This window comes from Gopherus evgoodei, chromosome 11, assembly GCF_007399415.2.
Source record: "Gopherus evgoodei ecotype Sinaloan lineage chromosome 11, rGopEvg1_v1.p, whole genome shotgun sequence".
NCBI lineage: Eukaryota > Metazoa > Chordata > Testudines > Testudinidae > Gopherus > Gopherus evgoodei.
This window is the reverse complement of record NC_044332.1, coordinates 39,324,245-39,346,656: the sequence shown is the minus strand read 5'-3', so window position 1 is coordinate 39,346,656 and position 22,412 is coordinate 39,324,245. Positions and strand designations below refer to the sequence as shown.

At 38.1% G+C, this 22,412-nt stretch overlaps 1 protein-coding gene across 2 annotated transcripts in view; it reads right to left on the bottom strand.

The window, feature by feature from the left end:
• Positions 1-2,800: 2,800 nt before the first annotated feature.
• The window catches only part of SP3 (Sp3 transcription factor), a 30,865-nt gene continuing 11,253 nt past the window's right edge, over positions 2,801-22,412 (bottom strand). For both annotated transcript variants that reach the window (XM_030579439.1, XM_030579440.1), the window contains 4 exons: positions 18,887-20,249; positions 9,361-9,553; positions 5,637-5,833; positions 2,801-4,541 (listed from right to left, as the gene is read on the bottom strand). In XM_030579439.1, the coding sequence (XP_030435299.1) occupies positions 4,225-4,541; positions 5,637-5,833; positions 9,361-9,553; positions 18,887-20,249 (2,070 nt within the window). In that variant the 3' untranslated portion in view covers positions 2,801-4,224. The remainder of the gene's footprint in view (positions 4,542-5,636; positions 5,834-9,360; positions 9,554-18,886; positions 20,250-22,412) is intronic.

Genomic DNA, 22,412 nt, shown 5'->3' with positions numbered 1-22,412 from the left:
AGGCTGAAATGGATTCTATGATACAGATCCTCACAGTACCTTCTGATAGAAGCCTAATATGGTATGAAGGAGTCTGGAGATCCAGTATTCAGTGGACACAGGTCTGTCAACAGCACTTTCTGCCAGGATCCCAAATAATTAGACCTGGTCAGAAAACAGGGTTGCTTCTTCTCTCCAGAAAATTTTCACTTCCTGGCTAACTGTTTTGGCCAAACCCAAAATATTTTGATTCAAACTCATGCGGCAGTGCTTCTTGGGAGTTGTAGTTCTAGTGCCTTATGCTCCAATTCTTCTCTGTGGGCCTGCTTCTCTGACCAAACCACATTTCCTATGATGCACCAATTTCTCTACTCTTGGTGAGTAGAGGGGGTGCACCATAGGAGTCCCTGGCCATGGTGCAGTGTTCTAGTTCACTGAGACTGGTAACCTAGCTTTTAGCCAGAACGTGATGTCCATGGAGGAGAATGGGAGTGCTATTTTGAATCAAAATATTTTAATTGTTGGTCAACATATTTCAGTTTTTCAATGAAAATTTATTTAGATAAAAATTCTTGTTTAGCTGAAAACCCAATTTTCCACCAAAATACAGTTGTGATAGAAAATTTTAATCCAGTTCTGCAAATAATGATACATGAACAGTCTCCTAATAGGTTTCTGCTGGGAGCTCAAGTCATATCCAGGCAATCTTTGGCTATGGTGATGACACCTCAAGTGGACCTGCAGAGGAAACAGAAGAAAACATAAAAAAGTATGTGCTGAAAAAAGCCAGGTTACCAGGCTCAGTGAACTAGAACACTGGTTAGAAACTGGAAAGTAAAATCCCAACCTCTTTAGCTGCTAAGACAGATAGAACCAAAGCTACACAAGTCAGCTATGAGAAATGCCTGTATTGACTGCAGTCTGAAAAAAAGTACCTAGAATTTTCTTGGGATTTAATAGTGCATACTCCAAAAGGCAGAACCCCTCACACAGGGCTACTGATGTATCAAAGCAAAAATCTTACAAGCTAGGGGAGATTCCTGCATGATTTGCAGTGGAAACAGAAGGCCCAAGAATGAGACTCCTGCGCAGATGGCATCTTTAGAGAATATAAATTACAGCCTCAGATAAAAGAGCTTCGCTGCGCATAGCTCTTTACTGTACTGCTCATAGAAGTTTTCATTTTACATTACGTGAAACACAGCAGGAATTAGTCACTGAACAGCCATTGAGATGTCTTCTAATTCACAATCCTCCTTTCATTTGCCAGAAACGTTCTACCGCCATCCTGAGCGCACAAATGAACTAATCCCTCTTCAGGTTTGGGCATCAGGAAGCATTAGTAATGGTAAAAGCAAAATTACAGTGCAAAATATGAAATCATTAATATCAATATTGTTTGGCAGGAAAAGTCCCCTCTCCCCCCACTCTTAAAATGAGCTTTTGAAAATTCTGATATCATCCACTTTGACTGGCTGTCATACAAACATACTGAATAACCTTCTACAAAGATTTACTATGACCTGCATCACCACTGATCATACTGCTTTGGGTTCAATTTACTTCTTTTTGAGGAGAACAGAAAGGACACCTGAATAGTTCCTCAAAGATGTTTCTTCTAATTATAGACTAGAAAGTCACATTTTAATGTGCAGTTCTGCTCTGAAAAATGGTTATGTAAATATGGCACCTTCTTACTCAGCAGATCTGTTCCATGTATGCAATAAGTCATACCTGTTCAATAATTAAAATACATTTTTGTTACAAAGCCGATACAACTATTGGAGAGAACTAGATTCTGTTCTGACTCAAGCATCATCAACAGATTAATATTAATTACGCCCCAACTGCAGAATCTTTATTGCTGTTGAAGTGCAAGGTAGAAAGAATCCAGAATGACCTGTAGATTCTAGGTTGACTTTACAGGCCAGAGAGAAAACATATTTTTACTTGTAAACTAAAACAGATTTGATGTGCAAGTCACAGACAAAATATCCCAAAACATCATTTTTAAGAATGCTTTTTAGTGTTGAGCTGCAATTCATTCATCTGAGAAAACAGGGGCTGGCTCCTGAACTCTCTTAAGGGCGACCCCACTTGGGCTGTTCCTGTCACTCACAGCACTTTGACTTTCGCCCAACTTTACTCCACCAAAGTGGCCTTAAAAAGTCACAAATGACCTATTCCTGGCCAAATCAATCCTTTGATTTTTCTGCTACATTTGACACCACCATTCTTGTGCTGAACTCCATCCTCTCTGTTGGGTTCCAGGACTCAATACTCTATTACATTCTCCGCCATGTTTTTCGGTATCTCTACCACCTAACATCTCCCATGCTCTGTTGGTCTCACTCTTCGATCCATTTCTTCTTCTACACTCTCCCCCGGATCAGCATCCCAAATCAATCTTGGCACCCCAAGCTCTCCCCAGTCTAGTCATGCACAGCTGATTGAGACATCTTCCTGCATGTCCTGCCACCAACTCTCACAACATAGTTAAAAAATTGCTCTTTTCTATGAGCCCTCTAACCTCCTTGCTGCAGCTGAAAACACCATCCTCTCTGTTACTCAGAACTCATAAGCTCAGTATTCTTCTGCAACTCCTCTCCCCCTTCACCAAGGCATTGTCACATCCTCTTTCCATTGCTGACCCTTCCCTTGCGCAACAGGAATTTAAAGGGTCAACTATATCAGAGCAAGGTCAGAAAAAAATACAACTATTTTCATTATGAAGTTTGTTGAAGAAAAACTGGAGCTATTAAACATGTGTTAACACATCACATCTTGTTACATAGCACAAAGGAATGCAGTAAATGCCAAGTCAAAAGAAAAAAATAGTGTTTTATTAACTACCACACTGTTATAATACACTTTAAACGTACAATAAGGTAGCCTTTAAATTTGAGGTGGTTTTAAGGATAACGAACAGATTTCCAAATGTTTGTAAATAGGTGAACTGCTGTAATTATTGTTGTACATTTTTGGAAAATGGTATAGAACTTACAGTCTGGCTAAGTAACTTTATTTTGTACATTTTCTATAATTGAAAATATAAACAGTAATTAAAAATAAAAAGAAAATTCAGCATAATAAAAAACATATATGTTTATCAGTTAAATGTACTGGATACATACAATTTAAGGGAAGAAGCGAAAAAGGAAAGATGGTTGATATTTAAATGCAGATTGACTAACCAAAAGCTAAACAAATTAAAAAAAACCTTGTAAAACCCCTAGTTCACTATGACTAATATCCATATGGTTGGGAGTATTGTCACTATGGAAGTGATTTTCTGTTATATTTGCATATGTTATATTTTTACTGGTAAATTACATGATGGCTTTTAAGGCCCTGGCAGACAGATGTTTTTGGGAACAAGATTTGATAAAAATCACTGCTGAGACGCAATACACCTAATTTTTGGTCCTCCAGTGTTCAAGGAAAGGGATATATTTCACTATAACATTTGCCTTACCACCCAAATGCCTCAACCTATACATTTTTTTAAACATTTTAAACTTTTTTTTTTTAAACATTGGTTATATTGCCCAACTTGGTTATTGAAAGAATATTAACAAGACATCATTTTGGCAAATTAAATCTTAAACATGGCTTTTCAACAGGATTTAAAAGGTGACTATCCCTAGAGTTCCATGTTAAAATGTAGTTTTCAAAATCTTACAAGAGTAATGCTTAAAATATTGTACATAGTTAACCTAATTAAAATAATTAGCTTCAAAATGACAAGCTGATGAGCTAAGTAAAGCCTACACTATGTAACATTTGCTTGGAAACTTGATTTGTCAGTTATGCATAATAAAAATTCCAGTCATCAAGAAAATTACAAAATTTCTTTTATCATAACATGATTTCTTTTCACCCATCAACTTCTTTTTATCTTACAATAGATAAATACCAACATGTTCTCATTTTTACACTAAACCACACAGGATTGATGCATTTGGTTAGACTACCATTCCCATCATTAAATTTATTTTTTAATATAACTTGGTAAAATTTCATCTCTTCTAGATTCCAAAAGTACCTACAAAACCCATGCAATTTTACCATTTTAATATACTATGGAATATCATACAAAGTAAGGCATTTCAGTGTCATGTATAACCCAAGTTACTGTCAATCCAAAAATTTTTGCACATCAATAAAAAGATATCTAAGAACTTAGGAACTTTTTCTCACTACTGTATAAAAATAACCACAATTAATAGGTATCTTGTGTCATATTTACTCCATTGTCTCATTTCCAGAAACTGTGACAAGCTGTAAAGGTATTTCAGTGTTGGTAAGAATATCTTGATTGCTGGTGCCAGATGCATTAACAGTCCCTATTCCCGAAACAGAACCTTGTTGAATATTTGCAAGGATAAGTGTTGTTCCTCCTGCAGTAATCAAAGTATCATCAGGTGTTGCTTCTACTGATGCCAACACTGTACTGCTAGAGTGAATACCTTTTTTATTCTGATGTGTTTTAATGTGTTTGGCAAGGTGATCACTCCTCATAAAGCGTTTTGAACATTCCGGACAGACAAACTTCTTCTCTCCTGTCGCACAAAACAACAAAAAGAGAAATTATTTTTATGAACAATAATCTATATATCCATAGATCATGTTGATGAGAAAGGCACTAACTGGACACTGTCAACTTATTTTTTGTTAAAAGGACATGGTTTTCTCTCTCTCACACACAAACACAGCCTTCTCCTCCACACACTTTAAAAAGATTTTTTAAAGCATTTTTCTGTTCCTTTGGTGAGGGTACAAAGGGTTTTTTGACACCAATCAACATGCTTGGACCTATTTGCTGCCTCTTCAGTTTCATTGCTGCTGTAACCTCTTGCCAGGTATGGAGAACAGAGTACAGATGAGTTCCCCCAGAGTGGGGCTTGAGACTGATGCACATGACTAGTAAGTACATTAATTATACAGAAAACACTATCAAAAACATAAAATAAGCTATTTTAAAAATAGATTTTTTTTAAATTGCTTTCAGTATCGTAATCCATGGGTCGCTTGTAACAATAGTATGTGTACAATTCTCAAATGGCACTGTGATTTTCACATTCTCAGTGTCCCTTTAAGCTCTAAGACAGGGGTTCTCAAACTGGGGAGGTTATTACATGGAGGTTGTGGGCTGTCAGCTTCCAGCCCAAACCCCGCTTTGCCTCCAGCATTTACAATCATTTTAAATATATAAAAAGTGATTTTAATTTATAAAAATTAAGAAACTTAAAAAACTCAGAGGCTATGTGAAAGGGGTCACCAGTACAAAAGTTTGAGAACCACTCCTCTAAGAGTGCTGAAGCCCCTACCACTTCATGATGTATTAGATATTGCAGAAAAAAAGTTTTTTTTTTAATAGAAACAACAGATTTCAAAATTAAATATTTGGTATTTAATATGGGGAGGTTGGTCCGTGATCTGTTTATTTTGTACATATTAAATAACAAAATTAAATATTTGGTATTTAATATGTACAAAATAAACAGATCACAGACCAGCTTTGCTCTCAGATACACTACTACAACTGACATGAAGTCAGTGGAAGGGTAATCAGAAGCAAAAATTTGGCCGATTTTAAGAAATTTTTATCATTCACATTCCTCCAATCAAATCTGCCCAAATCAAACATTGATAACCTGTATGTGTTCTTCTGTGTCGCTGTAACTCATCACTGCGAGTGAACCTTTTACCACAGAACATCCAAGTACAAACAAACGGGCGCTCTCCAGAATGCCAGCGGAGATGAGCTCTCAAATGTGAAGTCTTCCCATAAACTTTCCCACACCCTGGGATGTGACAGATGTGTTGTTTCTTTTTTCCCAAATTAGAGCCTCTGTTTAAAAAAAACAAATACTAAAAATTATTCAGCAAATCTAAGTTATTTCTCCCAAACAACAGATATTTTGTAGGTTTCAGAAAAATGTATCAAATAGTTCTGTATGTTAATCTGAGTGGATTTTCAAAGTAACTACACATATAATAAAAGCCCTGTGTACTCCACAGGAAGCTGGTCCTAAATTCTGCAGCACAGTTCCTAGATTCTGCAGCACTTTAATGCAGTAGACTGGAAATTCAGCAGTAACTTCATTGAAATGACAAAGTGAAGGCTTTTAAAGACATATGAAATTGAAAAATACAATCATTCGTGTAGCCCAATATCAAAATAGATAGCAGAAAGCCCATTTAATTTATAATCTCCATATTTTCAGGGTTTTAATATTGCAAAGACTTGTGTATTCGCAAAGATCAACTGCACTGTTGAAGTTGTGAAAGGGGAAGCTGGAGATTTTGGCAGCTGGGAAGGGAACAGATAGGGCTTTTGGCATCTTAAGGAGGCAAAGAATGCTATTTCAGATTGTAAAATAAAGAAATTAGCTGAATGTTTCTGCTAAAATGAGCAGAAGTGAACTAGTTAATGATTCTGACATTTAAATTGTCAGACTTAAAGCCAGATGGGATGAATGGATCAATCTAAGTTATCATTTCAGGTTGTCCGTGACTTGGGGTGGGGTGAGGGGTGGGGGTGGGGGGAATGGAATTGTTTTGCACTTTGTTAGCGTTTTCATATTTCCTCACAAAAATGAAGGCAGAATTGCGCCCCCTTCTCTCCTCCCCCGTTTTTTTAAATGAATGCTTCAATTCCAGAGAACAATTCTGTAAAAGTGGTTTGACTCCACAAGAAATCCAATAGCTGTAAAACTACAAATACACAGGGCTCAGAATATAATGCATTGCAGCAATTCAATCAAAGAGAAAATGGCACAACTATGTTCCTGAATCAATTCCATAGCCATAAGGGCCTATTTGGTTCCCAGTCACATGTCTACTCCCATCCATCAAATCACTCTTGCTGGTGACACCTCTAACCCTTACAGCATCATACAAAGTTCGGTTCTCTGCCTTGTACTTTTTTTCTTTGTTGTCCCTCTTAGATCAACTTACTTGTTACTTTTATGCTTATGATACCCAGTTGTACATATCTTTTGACAGAATTGACTCTTCCATCTCCCAGCACCTCCTGATCAGCTGTTTTGTGGGGGGAAGGGGAGGAGCGAGGGCATGGCAGGCTCAGGGAAGGGGGTGAGAAAGGGTGGAGTGGGGTCAGGGCCTGTGGCAGAGCCAGGGGTTGAGCAGTAAACACCCCCTGGCACACTGGAAAGTTGGCCCCTGTAGCTCCAGCCCTGGAGTCGGTGCCTATACAAGGAGCCACATATTAACTTCTGAAGAGCTGCATGTGGCTCTGGAGCTACAGATTGGCCACCCCTGATGTTGAACTATGCTGGCCTCCTATGAGTTATCAGCAAGGTTGGGACTTTAGACCATCAGTACAGACTTCGACCACTGGAGCTAACTGAGGAACTGGTATCAGTAGTAGGCTGTTTTAAATGGTCATGAGTCATTAGAGGAGGAACAGACACATTTTGTCAGTAGATATACAGTTATTCACTAGACAGCATATGACTACTGAAACACCAAAATCCTGCGTGTAACTCCAGGCTCTGGAGGAGAGTGTACTCTACTGGTTAGACAGTTCCACCCCAAAACCAGTTCTCCTCACACCCCTGGTTCCTGTCCCAGTGTCCATCTTACCTACCATTTCTTTCCCCTTGTCTCAGTCTTCTCCTTTCCCTCCCCCACAAAACCGGCACCACTGTTTATTCTCACCTCTCCCTGAGTGCCTGTCTCAGACTCTCCCACCTACCACCCTTCTAAAGTCCAACCAGACTACTTTTTCCATGTTGACTGGGCACCAACAGATTGCAGAAGGACACTGAAAGCACAGGAGAGATGGCATTCCTGCTCTGAGTTTTGATGCCTGGTGCCACAGCAACCCACCATTACTGGGAGGAGGATTTGTAGGGAAAGTCCTTTTTAGCCCCTGCAGCATTCAGACGAAGCAAGCTCAGTCACTCTGCAAGGATGGTACATGCAATATCTAGTTGGCATACAGGAGCATGACCGTTGCAGAAGAAATCTTCAGAGAATTTAGCTGCCAGCCTATATCAAACCTTTACTGAGCATGTGCTAATTCTGATTTTCCAGAAGCTTATCTGTCCAAATCAGATTTTCATGGGGGTGGGGGGGGGGCTAAAAAATGCACATCACTGGCAACAAGGCAACTCCCTTGCCGAATTTCAAGTCCCAACTCCAAAGCATGGAGGTGCTAAAGTTTCTCAGTGAAACAGATATAAGTTTAAGGTTGGCAAATCAACATATTGTAATTTAATTAAGTTATCAGAAACTACTGAACCAGTTCTACTGAAACTTTAAAAAAAAATAACAAAAAAAAGGCAGCCTGCGGCAGACACCAGGGATAGAAAACTTCAGCCCAAATGGTTAGAGTCCAGCAAAGTTATAAGCAACTGAAATAGGATTTTATAATACAAAGTGTTGAAGCTACTTTAACTATAAACACTGCTAGCAGCTCTGCTCATAATTAAGTTCTACTGTATCATTTTGCCAGGAAATACTTTAGCTGTCTGTTTTAGGTACTTTCCTTGCAAGCACATCAACAAACCAACAGACAAAATGTGGAAGCAACAGGGGCAGCCAGACTTAGCTAGCCTCTCACAATCTTTAGACAGTAACAGGTCTGTAGAACCGTAGGATGTCAATACGTCCTCAAAACAGAACCAAAAAGTTTATATTTGATTTTAAAATAAATGAGGTGCCCATTTAAAATGGTTACCTACATAAAGTTTCCAAAATGGACATGAAAATTCTAGTACAAATGCTATTTTCCAATATACAATAGTTTCAAATACAATAATGCTATCTTAGATATTTCCATTTCAGAAAGGCAACAATGTCTTCCCTCCTCCTCCAGGTTCTGACACTCATAACAAAATCCTTTACTGAAAAATATGTCAAAACACAATAGGTCTCTAAAGAGTAAAAATGTGACAAAAAGAAAAAAATCCAGGCCGTCTCAGGTTTTCATACCATTCCCTTCACTATAGGAGACAAAGTCTTTATTTAATCAATCACAAAATACACAAACAAAGGACTTAATCAAATCCTTGAAAATTGAGATATGGTAGGAAGCCAATCTGCAAATACAGAAAACTCAGACTTTTGTATTATTTAGGGCCTTGTTCTGCCAACCTATACCCATGTTAAATAGTCCCATTCATTTCAGTAGGACAATTCAATAGAGAAAAACTTGACTCACTACAGTGTAGATTCTGACCCTTCCCCATAAAACACAAAACAAGAGCTGGAGATGTTTTACTGCATAAGCTCAGTGCCCGAAGATCTCCAAAAGCTACAGTCAAGAAGTTCATAATTGAGTTTCTTATTTTTTCTCATTATTTGTTTTCCGCATACCAAGTATGATACGGACTCTAATTATTAGCATACCTCCCACCACCTTCTTTACAGTTGGGACAGGTGCAAGCAACTCGTCGCAATCTTTTTCCTTCTTGATGTGTTTGGTCCCCTTCCTCGTCTACCACCTGTACTCTCAAATGTGATAGATCATTGGTATTCAGTGTAGAATCGCCACTGAGCTGCCACTCTTCTGGATCAGGCTCCTCTTCTTTAATCCTAATATCTAAGGAAAAGAACAAAACATAGATCCGTAAGTAGCCCATTAAACAGAGAAGCAAACCATAACAATGAAATCTCTACTGCAAAGAGCACTGCGTGTCATTCTGAAGTCAACAGTTTTTAGTGCATACTGACATTACTGCTGTGCCCTTGTAGCCTTTTCCTTATTTAAAAAGTGTATTTAACTTTAAATTTCAAAAAGAAAGCCAAAACTAAAATACGTCTAAAACTTAAAGTTTGAACTGTTCTTACTAGAGAAGGCCACCAGGACCATTTCCTTTGGTTGGGGCTCAGAGAGTGGAGTCCTTACGGAGGTTTGCACAGCCTTTAACTATATCAGTTTAAAAAAAGCTTTCCCATGCAGACAAAGCCTAAAGTTAAAAAATGTTAATACTATACTTATTCAGAAACTTTGTGAATGGTAAAAGGTAAATTAAAATACTTGAAAAATAAATACAAAACTACTAAGGATGTTACATTATCTGAATGCATGTATTTGTAATTTTAAGATGACATATTTTAAAGGTAAACTGAAAGATTCAGTGTTTGTTTTATAAACCATGAGGCCCAAGTTCAGAGCTTCTACAAGAGAAAACACCACCCTGAACATGTACATCAGAAAATGGAGTTTAAAGCAGTATTAGCACTGTGTTTGTAATTTCAATATGTACAAGAAAGAAACTGCACAAACCTGAACCTGAGTAGCGGCAGGTGAGTGAGGAACAGGGGAAAACTTTTTCAGGGTAACAATTTTCTGCATTTGAAGACCTTTTCAGTTAGGTTTTATTAAAAATAAAACTAACACAAAGTTCTAGTTTCTTTAAATTAACAGCTATATTTAAGCACTGTCTTGCAGAACTCCCCCCAAAGGGAATTTCGGAAAGCGCTAAGGACACAGGGAAAAAACAAAACAGTTCTCATGAACCTGCAATAATTTACTGTATCATCTTGGCATTTAAACTTACAAAAGTAGCTAAAACAAAACAAAACCCCTAGAAACTGAAGTCAAAACAAGTATTTCAGTATTGTTTGCTGCCTCTGCAGCTGGTAGCTCTGGCATGATTTAAAGGCTTTTAAAGCTTGACAGGCCCCGCCTCTTCCAGCTGAGGCCACGCCCCCGCTCAGGACTCTGGCGTACCCATAAGTCCTTTTAAGTTATTTTCACCCCTGCAAAAGGGTCAGTCAGACTGGACTAGAATTAAGACAAAAGGCTCTGGCCCGTCTCTCTTGAATTCCCATTTCTGTTCTGCCTCAACTGGATTTAAATTAGTATACTCTTGCATTATTTTTTAAAAAATGAGAAATTAAGAGTTTCATGTCACTAATTTTTGGTTTATCTGCCTTTCCTGCCTGCAGGACTGTCAACTGATACTACTGCAAAGATATCTGTGGTTTTCAAAGTCTGTTGAACCTGTCCAGCAGTACAGAAAAAATATAGAAATGAAATTCTGCTCACTTACTAATTTCTTGGTAATTCTGCCTAAAAGTAGTGTGTCTCAGAACCAAGGCTTTTATAAAAGCATGGGTACAAGCTAGCTCCTCAAACCAGCCTCCTCACTGTTAAGATGAGCAAATCAGCAATCTACTTTCCACAATGCAGCTACATTAGACCTTTTAATACAACCATCAAGATTGGGTCTTTTAGCACAGGTGAAAGGTTATCAATGATAATCTGTCTATAAAGGGTTGTTAAACATCTGAATTCTAATCAAACTCTTTATCTTCCAGTCCACTAAGGAGACACTTGCTGCTTCTGATCCTGCCAATATCTGGGACACCATGGCAAGGGCGTGCTCCATTCCTGCCTCTTTCCAGACAAACTATGCAGAGACTTTCTTTAGGTAAAGCATCCAGTGATTTATTTTAAAAGTTTGTTCCTACGACTTTTAGAGATTGTGCAGCACGATTAACAGTATCCTGGGGCTCTAAGGCTCCCGAGCCCAGCAAGGGAGAGCCTTCTTGTGGCCTTAGCTCTACTGGCCCACACTTCTCACTTTCTCTCTCCTCCGTTTTCTTCCTATGCCTTTGTACCTTCTGAGTTAATGAAGTGATAGGCGGGAGAGAGTTAAAGGCTATCAAAATTGGCACAGTTCCCATATGTAAGTGTGCCAGAGGCATTTACCTGAAATTACTGTGATTAGAGTGCTGGATCTGATGCTTTTCCCCAGTACTGTCACAGACACGATCTTAAACCCCACCAAGTACTGAGAGGAAGAACCTGTCTACTTTACGGTTTCAGCTTGAGTACATCTATTTATACAGCATTATTATTAAACTATTTAAGAATTAATCTGGTAACTTCAGTCCTTACTTCAGGTGAGCTCCCCATTACTGTAGGGGAGGGGATACCCCCACACCATTGATGCAATCCATCCATCCACAAATGCTTTCAGTAAGCATCACTGGATTTGATGAGCTGTATAATTGCAAATATTAACACAAATACAGCCTCTTCCCCAGACACCAAATCATCCAGTCTACCTACTCAGTTAAGCTTTACAAGTCTCCCACCAGAGAGGTAGAATTATGGTTCTCAGACACCATATAGATTCTGCAATGGCCCTCTGGTATACCTAAGTCAACTTCCTCATGGATATCACAGTTAAGTCATAGAGAGGTCTTAAGAGTGCAGACATTCAACTTGAATTTCCCATTAACTCATTCTATATAGCTGGGTCCCTCTGAAAGTCTGAGAACTTCTTAAATAAGCATGACAAAAGGCACCACCTTGTCCTCTTACAGGATGTCAGGCCTCTGTGATTCAGTCTCTCTCTCTTTCTGCAATGCAGAAATGTCATCCACATCTCTGTGTGTAATACAGCTCCTCTCAATGTCATAGCTTTCCTTACTTATACTTCTGGATGGGAAGAAACTGCTGAATCATATTAGGCAAGAGTCAGATTTCTTGGGTGAGATTTTTCTTTGTGCTAATCTAAACTAACTTTCTCCTCCAAGTCTCCCAATAGCAGTAGTCTTCTGTGTCTCAGACTAAACTCTTCAGAACAGGAACTCCCTATGCATGTGGCAGTTATGAGGTCAGTGCTTAACAGGGGTCATCTTTCAGGAATCCCTGCTGAAAACTACATCAACTTGCTGATGATCAGGAAAGCCTATAATCAGGTTCAAGCAGAATTTTTGCCTATAATAAGTTAGGCAAAACCCCTTATTTGGTAAACCGATCCTTTTGCTTCAACTCCACCCAATTTGAGGCTGAAGCACTCAGTGAAATAAAGGCACTCTAAAAGCGCCAAACATAACTGGTGGAAAATTCCCCCCCAACTATGGAACCTGGCTGCCTTCTGAAGACCCTGTTGCAAATACAAGCATAGTCAGTCTTAGAGGAGTTGGTGGAACCAGATTCCAGGAAGCACTGCTGCCCATTGGCAGCTGATGACATATTGCCATAACTCAAAAGGCCTTCTAGAGCTGCTTAAATTACACCACGGGTTACTCAGGCCTCTGAAGCAGCCCATCATCAGAAGGGGGCAAAGGTGGCCTAAAATGATCTTAGCACCCCTCTTCCTGGACTATTAGAGTCACAGCGCAGATTCTTTTAAACAAAGCAGGTTTAAGTCATTTCCACATTGATTTTCCTGCCAAGACCTCTGTTCAAGGTTATGTATTTCTCCTACAACATTAAATTCTAAACCAATGGAAGGAATTTTAGGGTATATCACTCCTGCAATACTTCGGGGCCTGATCCAATGCCCACTGAACTCAATGGAAAGTCTACCATTCTCTTTAGCTGGCTTTAAATCAGGCCTTAATTTATTAAAACCATCAGTCACTGCATGGAGAATAGAAACCCAAAACGCTAAACTCAGGTCTTGGTAGGCAGTCTTTCATTTCACAATTAAAGTAATGAGTATTAAAGTACTATATCAATCATCAAGATCAGCAAAAATGCAGTTAAAACCATTCTTGCAAAGCATGCCACACAATACCTGTTTTAAAGGATCACATGTATTGCTTCATCAGTCAGTCATTTAAAAATAGTCTTAATAAAGCTTAAGTCAATATCACAATACATATCATGTGGCAAAGAATACTTACCATACAGTAATTATGGTTCTTCGAGATCGGTTATCAATGCAGATTCCACTCTTGGTGCGCAGGCGAGATCAGATTTTTTTGAATAGCGGTGTCCACTGAGCCCTACCTATGCCATGTACGCACACTCTGCCCCAAAACTGAAGGCAAAAAAAGTGGGATGGCCACAACTCACACTCAGTTTGTTCCCCTTACAAATTCCATAGGGGAAGGGCTCTGATCAGCAGGGATAGAGGACAGGTCATAGAATCTATATGGAAAACACACCTCAAAGAACCAGTTACTGTAAGGTACACCGCCACTCTCTCATCCTTAAGTGATTGTCTTGGTGACCATCAAACAGTGCTACCAGTGCTAGGATGTGAGTGAATGGAGGCCTGCTTAAAAAGTATTATACAACTGCCCTAAAAAAACGAACACCCAACCTGGAGGCTTGCACCAAGGAATAAGTGAGTGGTAAAGGTGAGGATCAAGCTCCCCATCGCTGTTCTAAGTATCACTGATGTGGGGAACTAACCCAAGAAAACCAGAGGCCCCTGGAACAAGCTCTAACTTGTCAAGGTGGCTCTTAGTAATAGCAACAGCAGCAAAGCTGAAAGTAAAACTTAATAGGCAGCAAGCAGGAGCATAAACAGAAAGGCCTAAGCATGTTTGGCATTGCTGATTTAAGGCCCATACACAAAACTGCTGTTGTGAAATGAGTCAAGTTCAAAAATTCATACTGACAGTTCCTTTATAAACAATGGTTCACAGTATTTCACCAGAATTACTAAAGTTTTCTGAGAACTAACTTGAGGGCTACAAATGTGTGTATTCTGTTCTTTAGTCATTACCAAGATGTTAAAATTTTTGGTTTTTTGAAAACGACATTTCATATGTTAGCTCTCAACCTTTTATTTGTTTCAGCCAGTGTATGCAAGAAAGATGCCAGAAAAGTTTTATATTAATACTGTGGTGTAGCTATTTTGGAGGTGAAAGATACCTAGCAAGATATTGAAGTTTGTCACTTGGGCAAGTATTTATCCAGAAAACTATTTGGCCCTTTTAAGGCCAAATTTAAAATTTACGATTCGGCTACATTTATGTCAGTGTGATAAGGACCTAAGGCTCTGGCCTGGATAGGATTAAATCTCCTTCATGAACATACCACCTCTCCTACTCTCTAATAACCAGCATGAGTTGATTATCAGGTATGAATGATGATGAGCTTCACTGGCAGCAGGTACTTAATTCCCTGAGCAGCTGTGTTAACAGATCTACAGGAAGACACTGTCGGGAGAAAAAGGACTGGGACTGAGAGGAGAACTCCTTCCTCAACAGATCTTAAATTAAACGAGCTTTACATTATATAATTTACTTGAGAATTATAGCTGGAATTATATTAGGAGAGAGTCAGCAAAATGTTTATAGACCTTCACTTCTGGTTTGTTTGTTTTTTTAAATATAAGCTGAACCTGACAGATGTGCAATATCAACCCAAATGTGCACATTCCCTTGGCTAGAGCCACTACTATTCCAACTGCTTTATCAGTTTTCTTCACATTACTTTTGGGAACCAAAAGTACCATCATAAAACTAAATTCAGCTTCTAATGAAGAAACCTTGATCAGAACTGATCAAGTTATATTTGCTATGGGGAGTAACCCACCCTTAAGTAGGATTCAATAGTTTACAATAAACTAATTTGAGAAGCCTTTAAAATTAGATTCTATGCAACTCATCAATTATCTAAAGAAATGTCTTCAGAGGAGCTAACTTACATTGTCCTTTTTTTTTTTTTTTTTTTTAAGTTTAAGTGTCTCCAAAAGCAACGTAACAACTTAAAGTCTACATTTGGATAAGGAGAAATTATATTATGTGACTGAAACTGAATATTCTGGGGGGACAGCCAAGCAGTAATGTAGTCTTCAAATACGAGTCATGTGCACCTAGCCTCTTGTTTTTACAGCAGGCATGCAATACGTCACTGATAAGTGCAGGTAAAAGGAGAAAGCTGCTAGAGATCTTTCCTTATGGTTAATTTCTAGTGAGAGCATCAGGAACTGAACCCAGAACCTAGGTTAGCAAATACTTATTTGACATATTGGAAATTTGCTGTACTTTGTTCTGCACTCCTCAGATCTAGATAGCTTCAGATGTGACTGTCTACTAATCGCTTTTCCCCACTCCTGACAACAACAAGCATAACAGGAGGTAACATGAGCTCTTGTAAACATCCCAAAAGTGAATGTTAACTAATTTAAGATGAAGACTTTCCTTCAGAATTGATTCGGTATAATGGAAGGTTCTGCATATATGTAAGGTATTGTACACACTGTTAAAACTAAAAGCAGTAACAACCTATTTTTCAAGTAAAGTGACAAATGGTCCCTTACTCACTAGACTTATTTTGCAGTCCCTGACTGTTTTTCCTTTTGATTCTCTGCTTTGTTTACTCATGAGGCATTTTTGTCTGATGCGGACTAAATCTCTCAGCAGTAAAGATGTCCTCTTCAGATTACTTTGAAACCAAGGTAAAGAAGAGCACCTCTTAACGGTAAGATCAAGGTTAAAGGTACCAAATTCTAACTGACCTACATACTTCCGGACTGAGACAAAGCATAAGCAGTTTTTATTTTTCCTGGGGCTATCAACCCCAAAGGGAAAACTTTAAAGAGTAATTATGCCTTCTGTGAAAGGAGGAGCTTTAGTTCTTCAGTAGGTCTAGTAAAATAAAGAAATGCAAAGAAAACCTTTCCCCTCACCTCACCTTAAAATTTTGCAATCCTCCTCATATGTGGTAGAGGGATCCTTCCAACAGCCCAAAATAAAATAACCTGTCACATGTATCTTATTGATTTACCTTCTCTTGTTCTATTATTCTCTCATCTCTTCTTTCATTTAAAAAAACCAAAAAATCAAGAAGCTTTTTTTCCTCCTTTTTTCAGGCCTGAAAAGCATAATTTCTTCTCCAATCCTAGTGATTATTCCCCATACCTATTTTATATGCATATCCTCTAAAATAGAGGAAATCAATGATATTGCAAAAGCTACAGCGAGTTATAAATAAAAAGGGAGAAATGGAACACTATACTACAGCAGTAGAAGGCTGTGGTGAATGGAGACAGGGTTTAGCCATTTTAATACAGAATATCAGATCTGTGCAGTAAATCTGAAATATTGGAGGTGAATATTCAATCTGATTCTACTGGTTTGAAGAAACTATGGTAGAAGTTTCTGTGGAGATATGCACCAAATAACATGGATTTAAATTTTTGAATTTGTGATTTTGGGGGAAAGGAGTGGTGTGATGTGCAGGAGGGACAGATTAAGTTCCCAAAAAGTTTAGGAAAGGGACTTGGGAAAAAAACAACAAAAAAACTACTAACCCATTTACCATTATCAGAAAGACAGCAAAATCCTCAACTATAATCTTCACTCATTCTCATTTATAATCAAATTTTGCTGATCCACTGGTTTACATACAATTTCCTTCTCCTATAATCCACTATTTCTGTGAACTTTGTCCACATTGCCCCTTTTACTACCTCCCTTACCTGGCCATAGCAGAAATACTCCGTCAGGGAAGGCTTGATGGGTTGTCCCTGCAGCCATTCAGAAGGCATTCAAACTTTGTGATGCAAGCCATTCCCCTCCAGAAATGGCCCAGAAAGCAAGGGGCCAAACTAACTGACACTGGCACTATAACATGACAATCTTCATTTTTCACTCCTTATGTACATACTTTTCTCTTTTGGTTTCTGTATGCTTTCCCTTTTCATCTCTTCTCTCTCACCCAGGATCATGTTTCTAGTACTATTCCAGAAGCATCAGCAAAGTCTACATGATTCTGTACCAAATTTAAAACTTTACAGAAATAAAGCAGTTCTGATCCCTGATATAAATTTATATTTCTGTGTAATATAAGATCATGGATGGAGGCTATATTTTACTTGGCTATTGTTGGTCTACACAATTTTCCTTATTAACTTAATGGTGCAACAGCACATGAATCTGAGGCCATCTTCACAAGGAAAAGAATTAGAAGAAAGCATGATGGTTTATTATCTTAGAATGAAATTTTGGATTCTGAATGGAAAGCAAAATTGCTGGATACATAATATTAATAACCATTCAAGCCCAAAGCTACCAGGTCTTTGACACTTGGGCCCTGATTCAGCATAGAATTTAAGCATACATTTACCTTTAAGCCCATGAGAAGTCCAATTGATTTAATTGGACCTCTTCATGCTCTTAAAAGTTAACATGTGTGCTTAAGAACCATGCTGAATAACAGCCTTAATTAACATGATTATCTTAAATCACATAGGCTAAGAGTAAATGGTCTTCAAGTTTGGATTTTTAATTCATTGTTGGAAAGACATTTTTCTGAAATAATTACAATTCTTATCTTACCTATGGAGATAAATGTCAAACATGCTTTGAGCACGGGGTTGGACTAGATGACCTCCTGAGGTCCCTTCCAACCCTGATATTCTATGATTCTAATTTTTGATATCTACAAGCATTATCTTACAAGCAGTTAGCAGTTTATAACTTACAAGTGGTAAGTTATAATAAACTTATAAGTGGTATGTATAATAAACATTGTACAAACAAGTTGTACTAGAAAGTAAAGTCACTCATTCTTAAACTTAGCTACCATGTAGATGTTTGTGCATTTGTTTCACTTCTACTTGTACAAGTTCTGTGACCATAGTTTTGTTCAAATTAAATTGTTAGGAAACAAGATCAACAAAATGGTAGATCAATAATGGCAGAGGTTCTCAATCTCCGATACATGACACCTTGGGGTCCATGAACATTTCCAGAGAAGTAGGAGTGGTATCATTAGAAGCATTTGGACTTTTCTTATAAAACTTGACAGACTATATGATGAGGGTCTCTGCTAAGAGGGAGATAAGGTAATGGCACTGCTGCCCTGGGAATCTGATCATCAGATATACCGCAATTTAGAAGAGAGGTCCTCTGCTTCAGAAAACTTAGAAGCATAGAGACACCATTTTAGAAGGTGCTAATGTTGACTACTTTAATTTGAATAGTTGAAAAATCACAGTAATTTACATTTTAGAGAGTATATTTGACTACTTTCTTCAACAATAGTTTCTTGTGAATCAGCTGTTCAAAGTATTAGTATAGCTTGATCAGCTAACTGCATTTTGTATGCATCCTCAGCAAAACAATGTAGTTATGATTATCACTGTTCAATAAACTACATACAGTAAAAAAAAAAGGCAAAAAAAAAAAAAAAGCCATTTTTCACAAAGAGTTAGAGTAAGATAAATACCTGCAGGACTGTCAGCATTTTCTCCTGGGTGCAGCTGAATACCAGCAGAATCTATAGAGTTTACTGTAACTGTCTGCAGATTTGGCAACTGAGCAGTACTCAGGCTAACTGGAGTTGAAGTCAAGGCCCCACCTGCTGCAACTTGACCAAGAGTAAGAGTCTGCACAGGTGTTAGAGTTATTTGTTGACCAGGTGCATTCTGAATCTGCAAGTTTTGCAAGTTTTGGACACCTTGCACTTGAAATGTCTGCCAAGTGATCTGCCCAGAAGGGGTCACTGTTTGTGCCTGAATTAAAAAAGTTCCAGGATTGAGCTGCAGCTGAAGATTTTGTAGAGCCTGTTGCGATATACCTTGACTTGCTTGCACACCATGGATTGTCTGCTGCGCAATACCTTGTACAATTTGGGCTTGACTGGTTGGTTGCTGAGACTCCTGAAGTTGTATGTGTTGTACAATAGGCTGTGCTGTGGAGACCTGAATATTCTGAGCCTGTGTCTCATCAGAGACTGATGTCTGGATGTAATTTCCCTGAAGGTCAGAACTGTGTACTTGCCCACTATTTGTGGTCAAGCTGTTTGCATTTTGTTCCAATATACTTGTACTGTCTATGGTAACAGGCAGTTGTGATGAAGATGATGTTGGCACAAATAAGTCATTATCAGTGGTAGTTTCTGTAATTTCAGGAGAAACTTGTTCACCAGTCCTTTCAGAAGTGTCTGAACTATCCATGGCCTGTCCAGTATTTATCAAATGTCCATCTGCATTAATGCCTGCAGTCATGGTTTGAGAACCACTGTTGAGTCCCAGAGAATCTAGATCAACACTATTGATGGGTACAAAAGTAATATTTCCTGGAAGTCCAAGAGGGACATTAGCAACTACTTGTGCTTGGCCAGGAAAGGAAGAACCACCAATTGCAACTCCCTGCACCTGAACTTGACCAGTCTGTGATAAGAGATTCTGAATATTAGCTGAAGGTGTTCCAGAGGCAATTATGGTTTGATTAGAGCCAGGAATGATCTGAATTTGACCAGTTTCTTGATTTATACCACCATTATCAGAAGAGGTTGCAAAGCCAAGCTGAACCTGCTGACCATCGGCCGTCTGGATCTGGGGTATTACTTGATATTGTACATTAGACACTGTACCATTTGATGAATCTGATCCTGGTGCAACAGAAAATATTTGTTGATTTTGCAAACTCTGAATGGGAAGGACATACTGTCCACTTGAAGTTACTGTGGCAGCACCTGGAATCTGTACTATATTACCAGCTTCATCCTTTATAGTGGTAGGAGCTGCAGACAAAACCTCCCATCTATTTGGAGTTCCTGCTAATTGTACAGAAGACAAATCCCCTGTCTGAGCAAAAACAAAAAAAGGAAAAAACATTTGAAATATGATATACAGATCATATATGCTAAAACAAGCATGCATTACATTCAATACTATATTGTACCAGAGGCTGGTATGCTACTGACATACATGCAATGTAACCCACATGAACAGAAGTAGCTGATTCAGAACTTCAAAATATACACCTTTGTAAGTCAGCAAGTGCCTAAATATACCACAAAATCAAGTCCTACAAATGAAAAGACTACATAAATTACTTTATCATTAGAAACAAAATAATAGAGCTTTTTCAAAATGCAATATTAAGAATTCAAGTTAACATTCATAAAGCTTACATGTGTGTGTATTCATTTGAATCCCTATAGTTAAAACATATCTTATTAGTTTAAAAATCATATACTCAAATTCCTCCTTACCTGTGCTATTACCAGTACGGTAGATTAACGTAATTACATAAATGCTAGTTTACTTTTCATTATTTATGCTGTTGATGTTTTTCAGCTTGCTCATCTTGAATAATGAAACTATTCTGATCTCTTTTAGTCAGTTTCACTTTCTGATTCCCATACCAGCAGCAACAGACTGTTTGGATGCAAGCACTGCAGGGCAATGCTTATCTTTTCACTTAATTTTTTTTTTTTTTAATAGAAAACAAGGCTGTCAAATGATTAAAAAAAATAATTGCACTGTTAAACAACAATAGAACACCACTTATTTAAATATTTGACAATTTCTACATTTTCAAATACATTGTATTTTGTGTTGCAATTGAAATCAAAGTATACAGTGCTCACCTTATATTTTTTATTACAAATATTTGCACTTTAAAATATAAAACAAAGGAAATAGTATTTTTCGATTCACCTCATACAAGTACTATAATGCAATATCTATCATAAAAGTGCAAGTTACAAATGTAGAATTTTTTTTTTAACTTAACTGCACTGAAAAATAAAACAATGTAAAACTTCAGAGCCTACCTCTTGTTCAGCCAATCGCCAAGACAAATAAATTTGTTTAAATTTACCAGCAATATTGCTGCCTACTTCTTATTTACGTCACCTGAAAGTGAGAACAGGTGATTGCATGGCACTGTTATAGCCAGCATGGCAAGGTATTTACGTGCCAGATATGCCAAACATTTGTATGCCACTTCATGTTTCGAACACCTTTCTAGAGGACATGCATCCATGCTGATGATGGATTCCGTTCGATAACATCCAAAGCAGTGTAGACTGACACGTGTTCATTTTCATCCTCTAAGTCAGATGCCACCAACAGAAGGTTGATTTTCTTTTTTTGGTGGTTCAAGTTCTGTAGTTTCTGAATTGGTGTGTTGCTCTTTTAAAACTTCTGAGAGGGATGAAATGTAGAACATGCTGTCAGATTTTGGACAGCACTTCTGATTCTTAAACCTTGGGCTGAGTGCTATAGCTATTTTTAGACATCTCATATGATACCTTCTTTGGGTTTTGTCAAATCTGCAATGAAAGTGTTCTTAAATCGACCATCACATGCTGGGTCATCACCCAAGACTGCCATAATATGAAAAACACCTCTACCCCGATATAACACGAATTCGGATATAACGCAGTAAAGCGGCGCTCCGGGGGGGGCTGTGTGTGCACACTCTGGCGGGACAAAGCAAGTTCAATATAATGCGGTTTCACCTATAACATGGTAAGATTTTTTGGCTCCCGAGGACAGTGTTATATCGGGGTAGAGGTGTATATGGCAGAATGAAGGTAAAACCATGGAGCAGGAGACATACAATTCTCCCCAAGGAGTTCACTCACAAATTTAATTAACACATTTTTTTTTTAAATGAGTATCATTAGCATGGAAGCATTTCCTCTGGAATGGTGGCTGAAGCATGAAGGGGCGTATGACTGTTTAGCATATCTGGCACGTAAATACCTTGCAACGCCGGCTACAAAAGTGCCATGTAAACACCTGTTCTCATTTTCAGGTGACACTGTTAATAAGAAGCAGGTAGCATTATCTCCTGTAAATATCAATAAAACTTGTTTGTCTTAGCAATTGGCTGAACAAGAAATAGTACTGAGTGGACTTGTAGGCGCTGAAGTTTTACATTGTTTTATTTTTTAGTGCAGTTATGTAACAAAAAAATTTCTACATTTGTAAGTTGCACTTTCACAATAAAGAGAT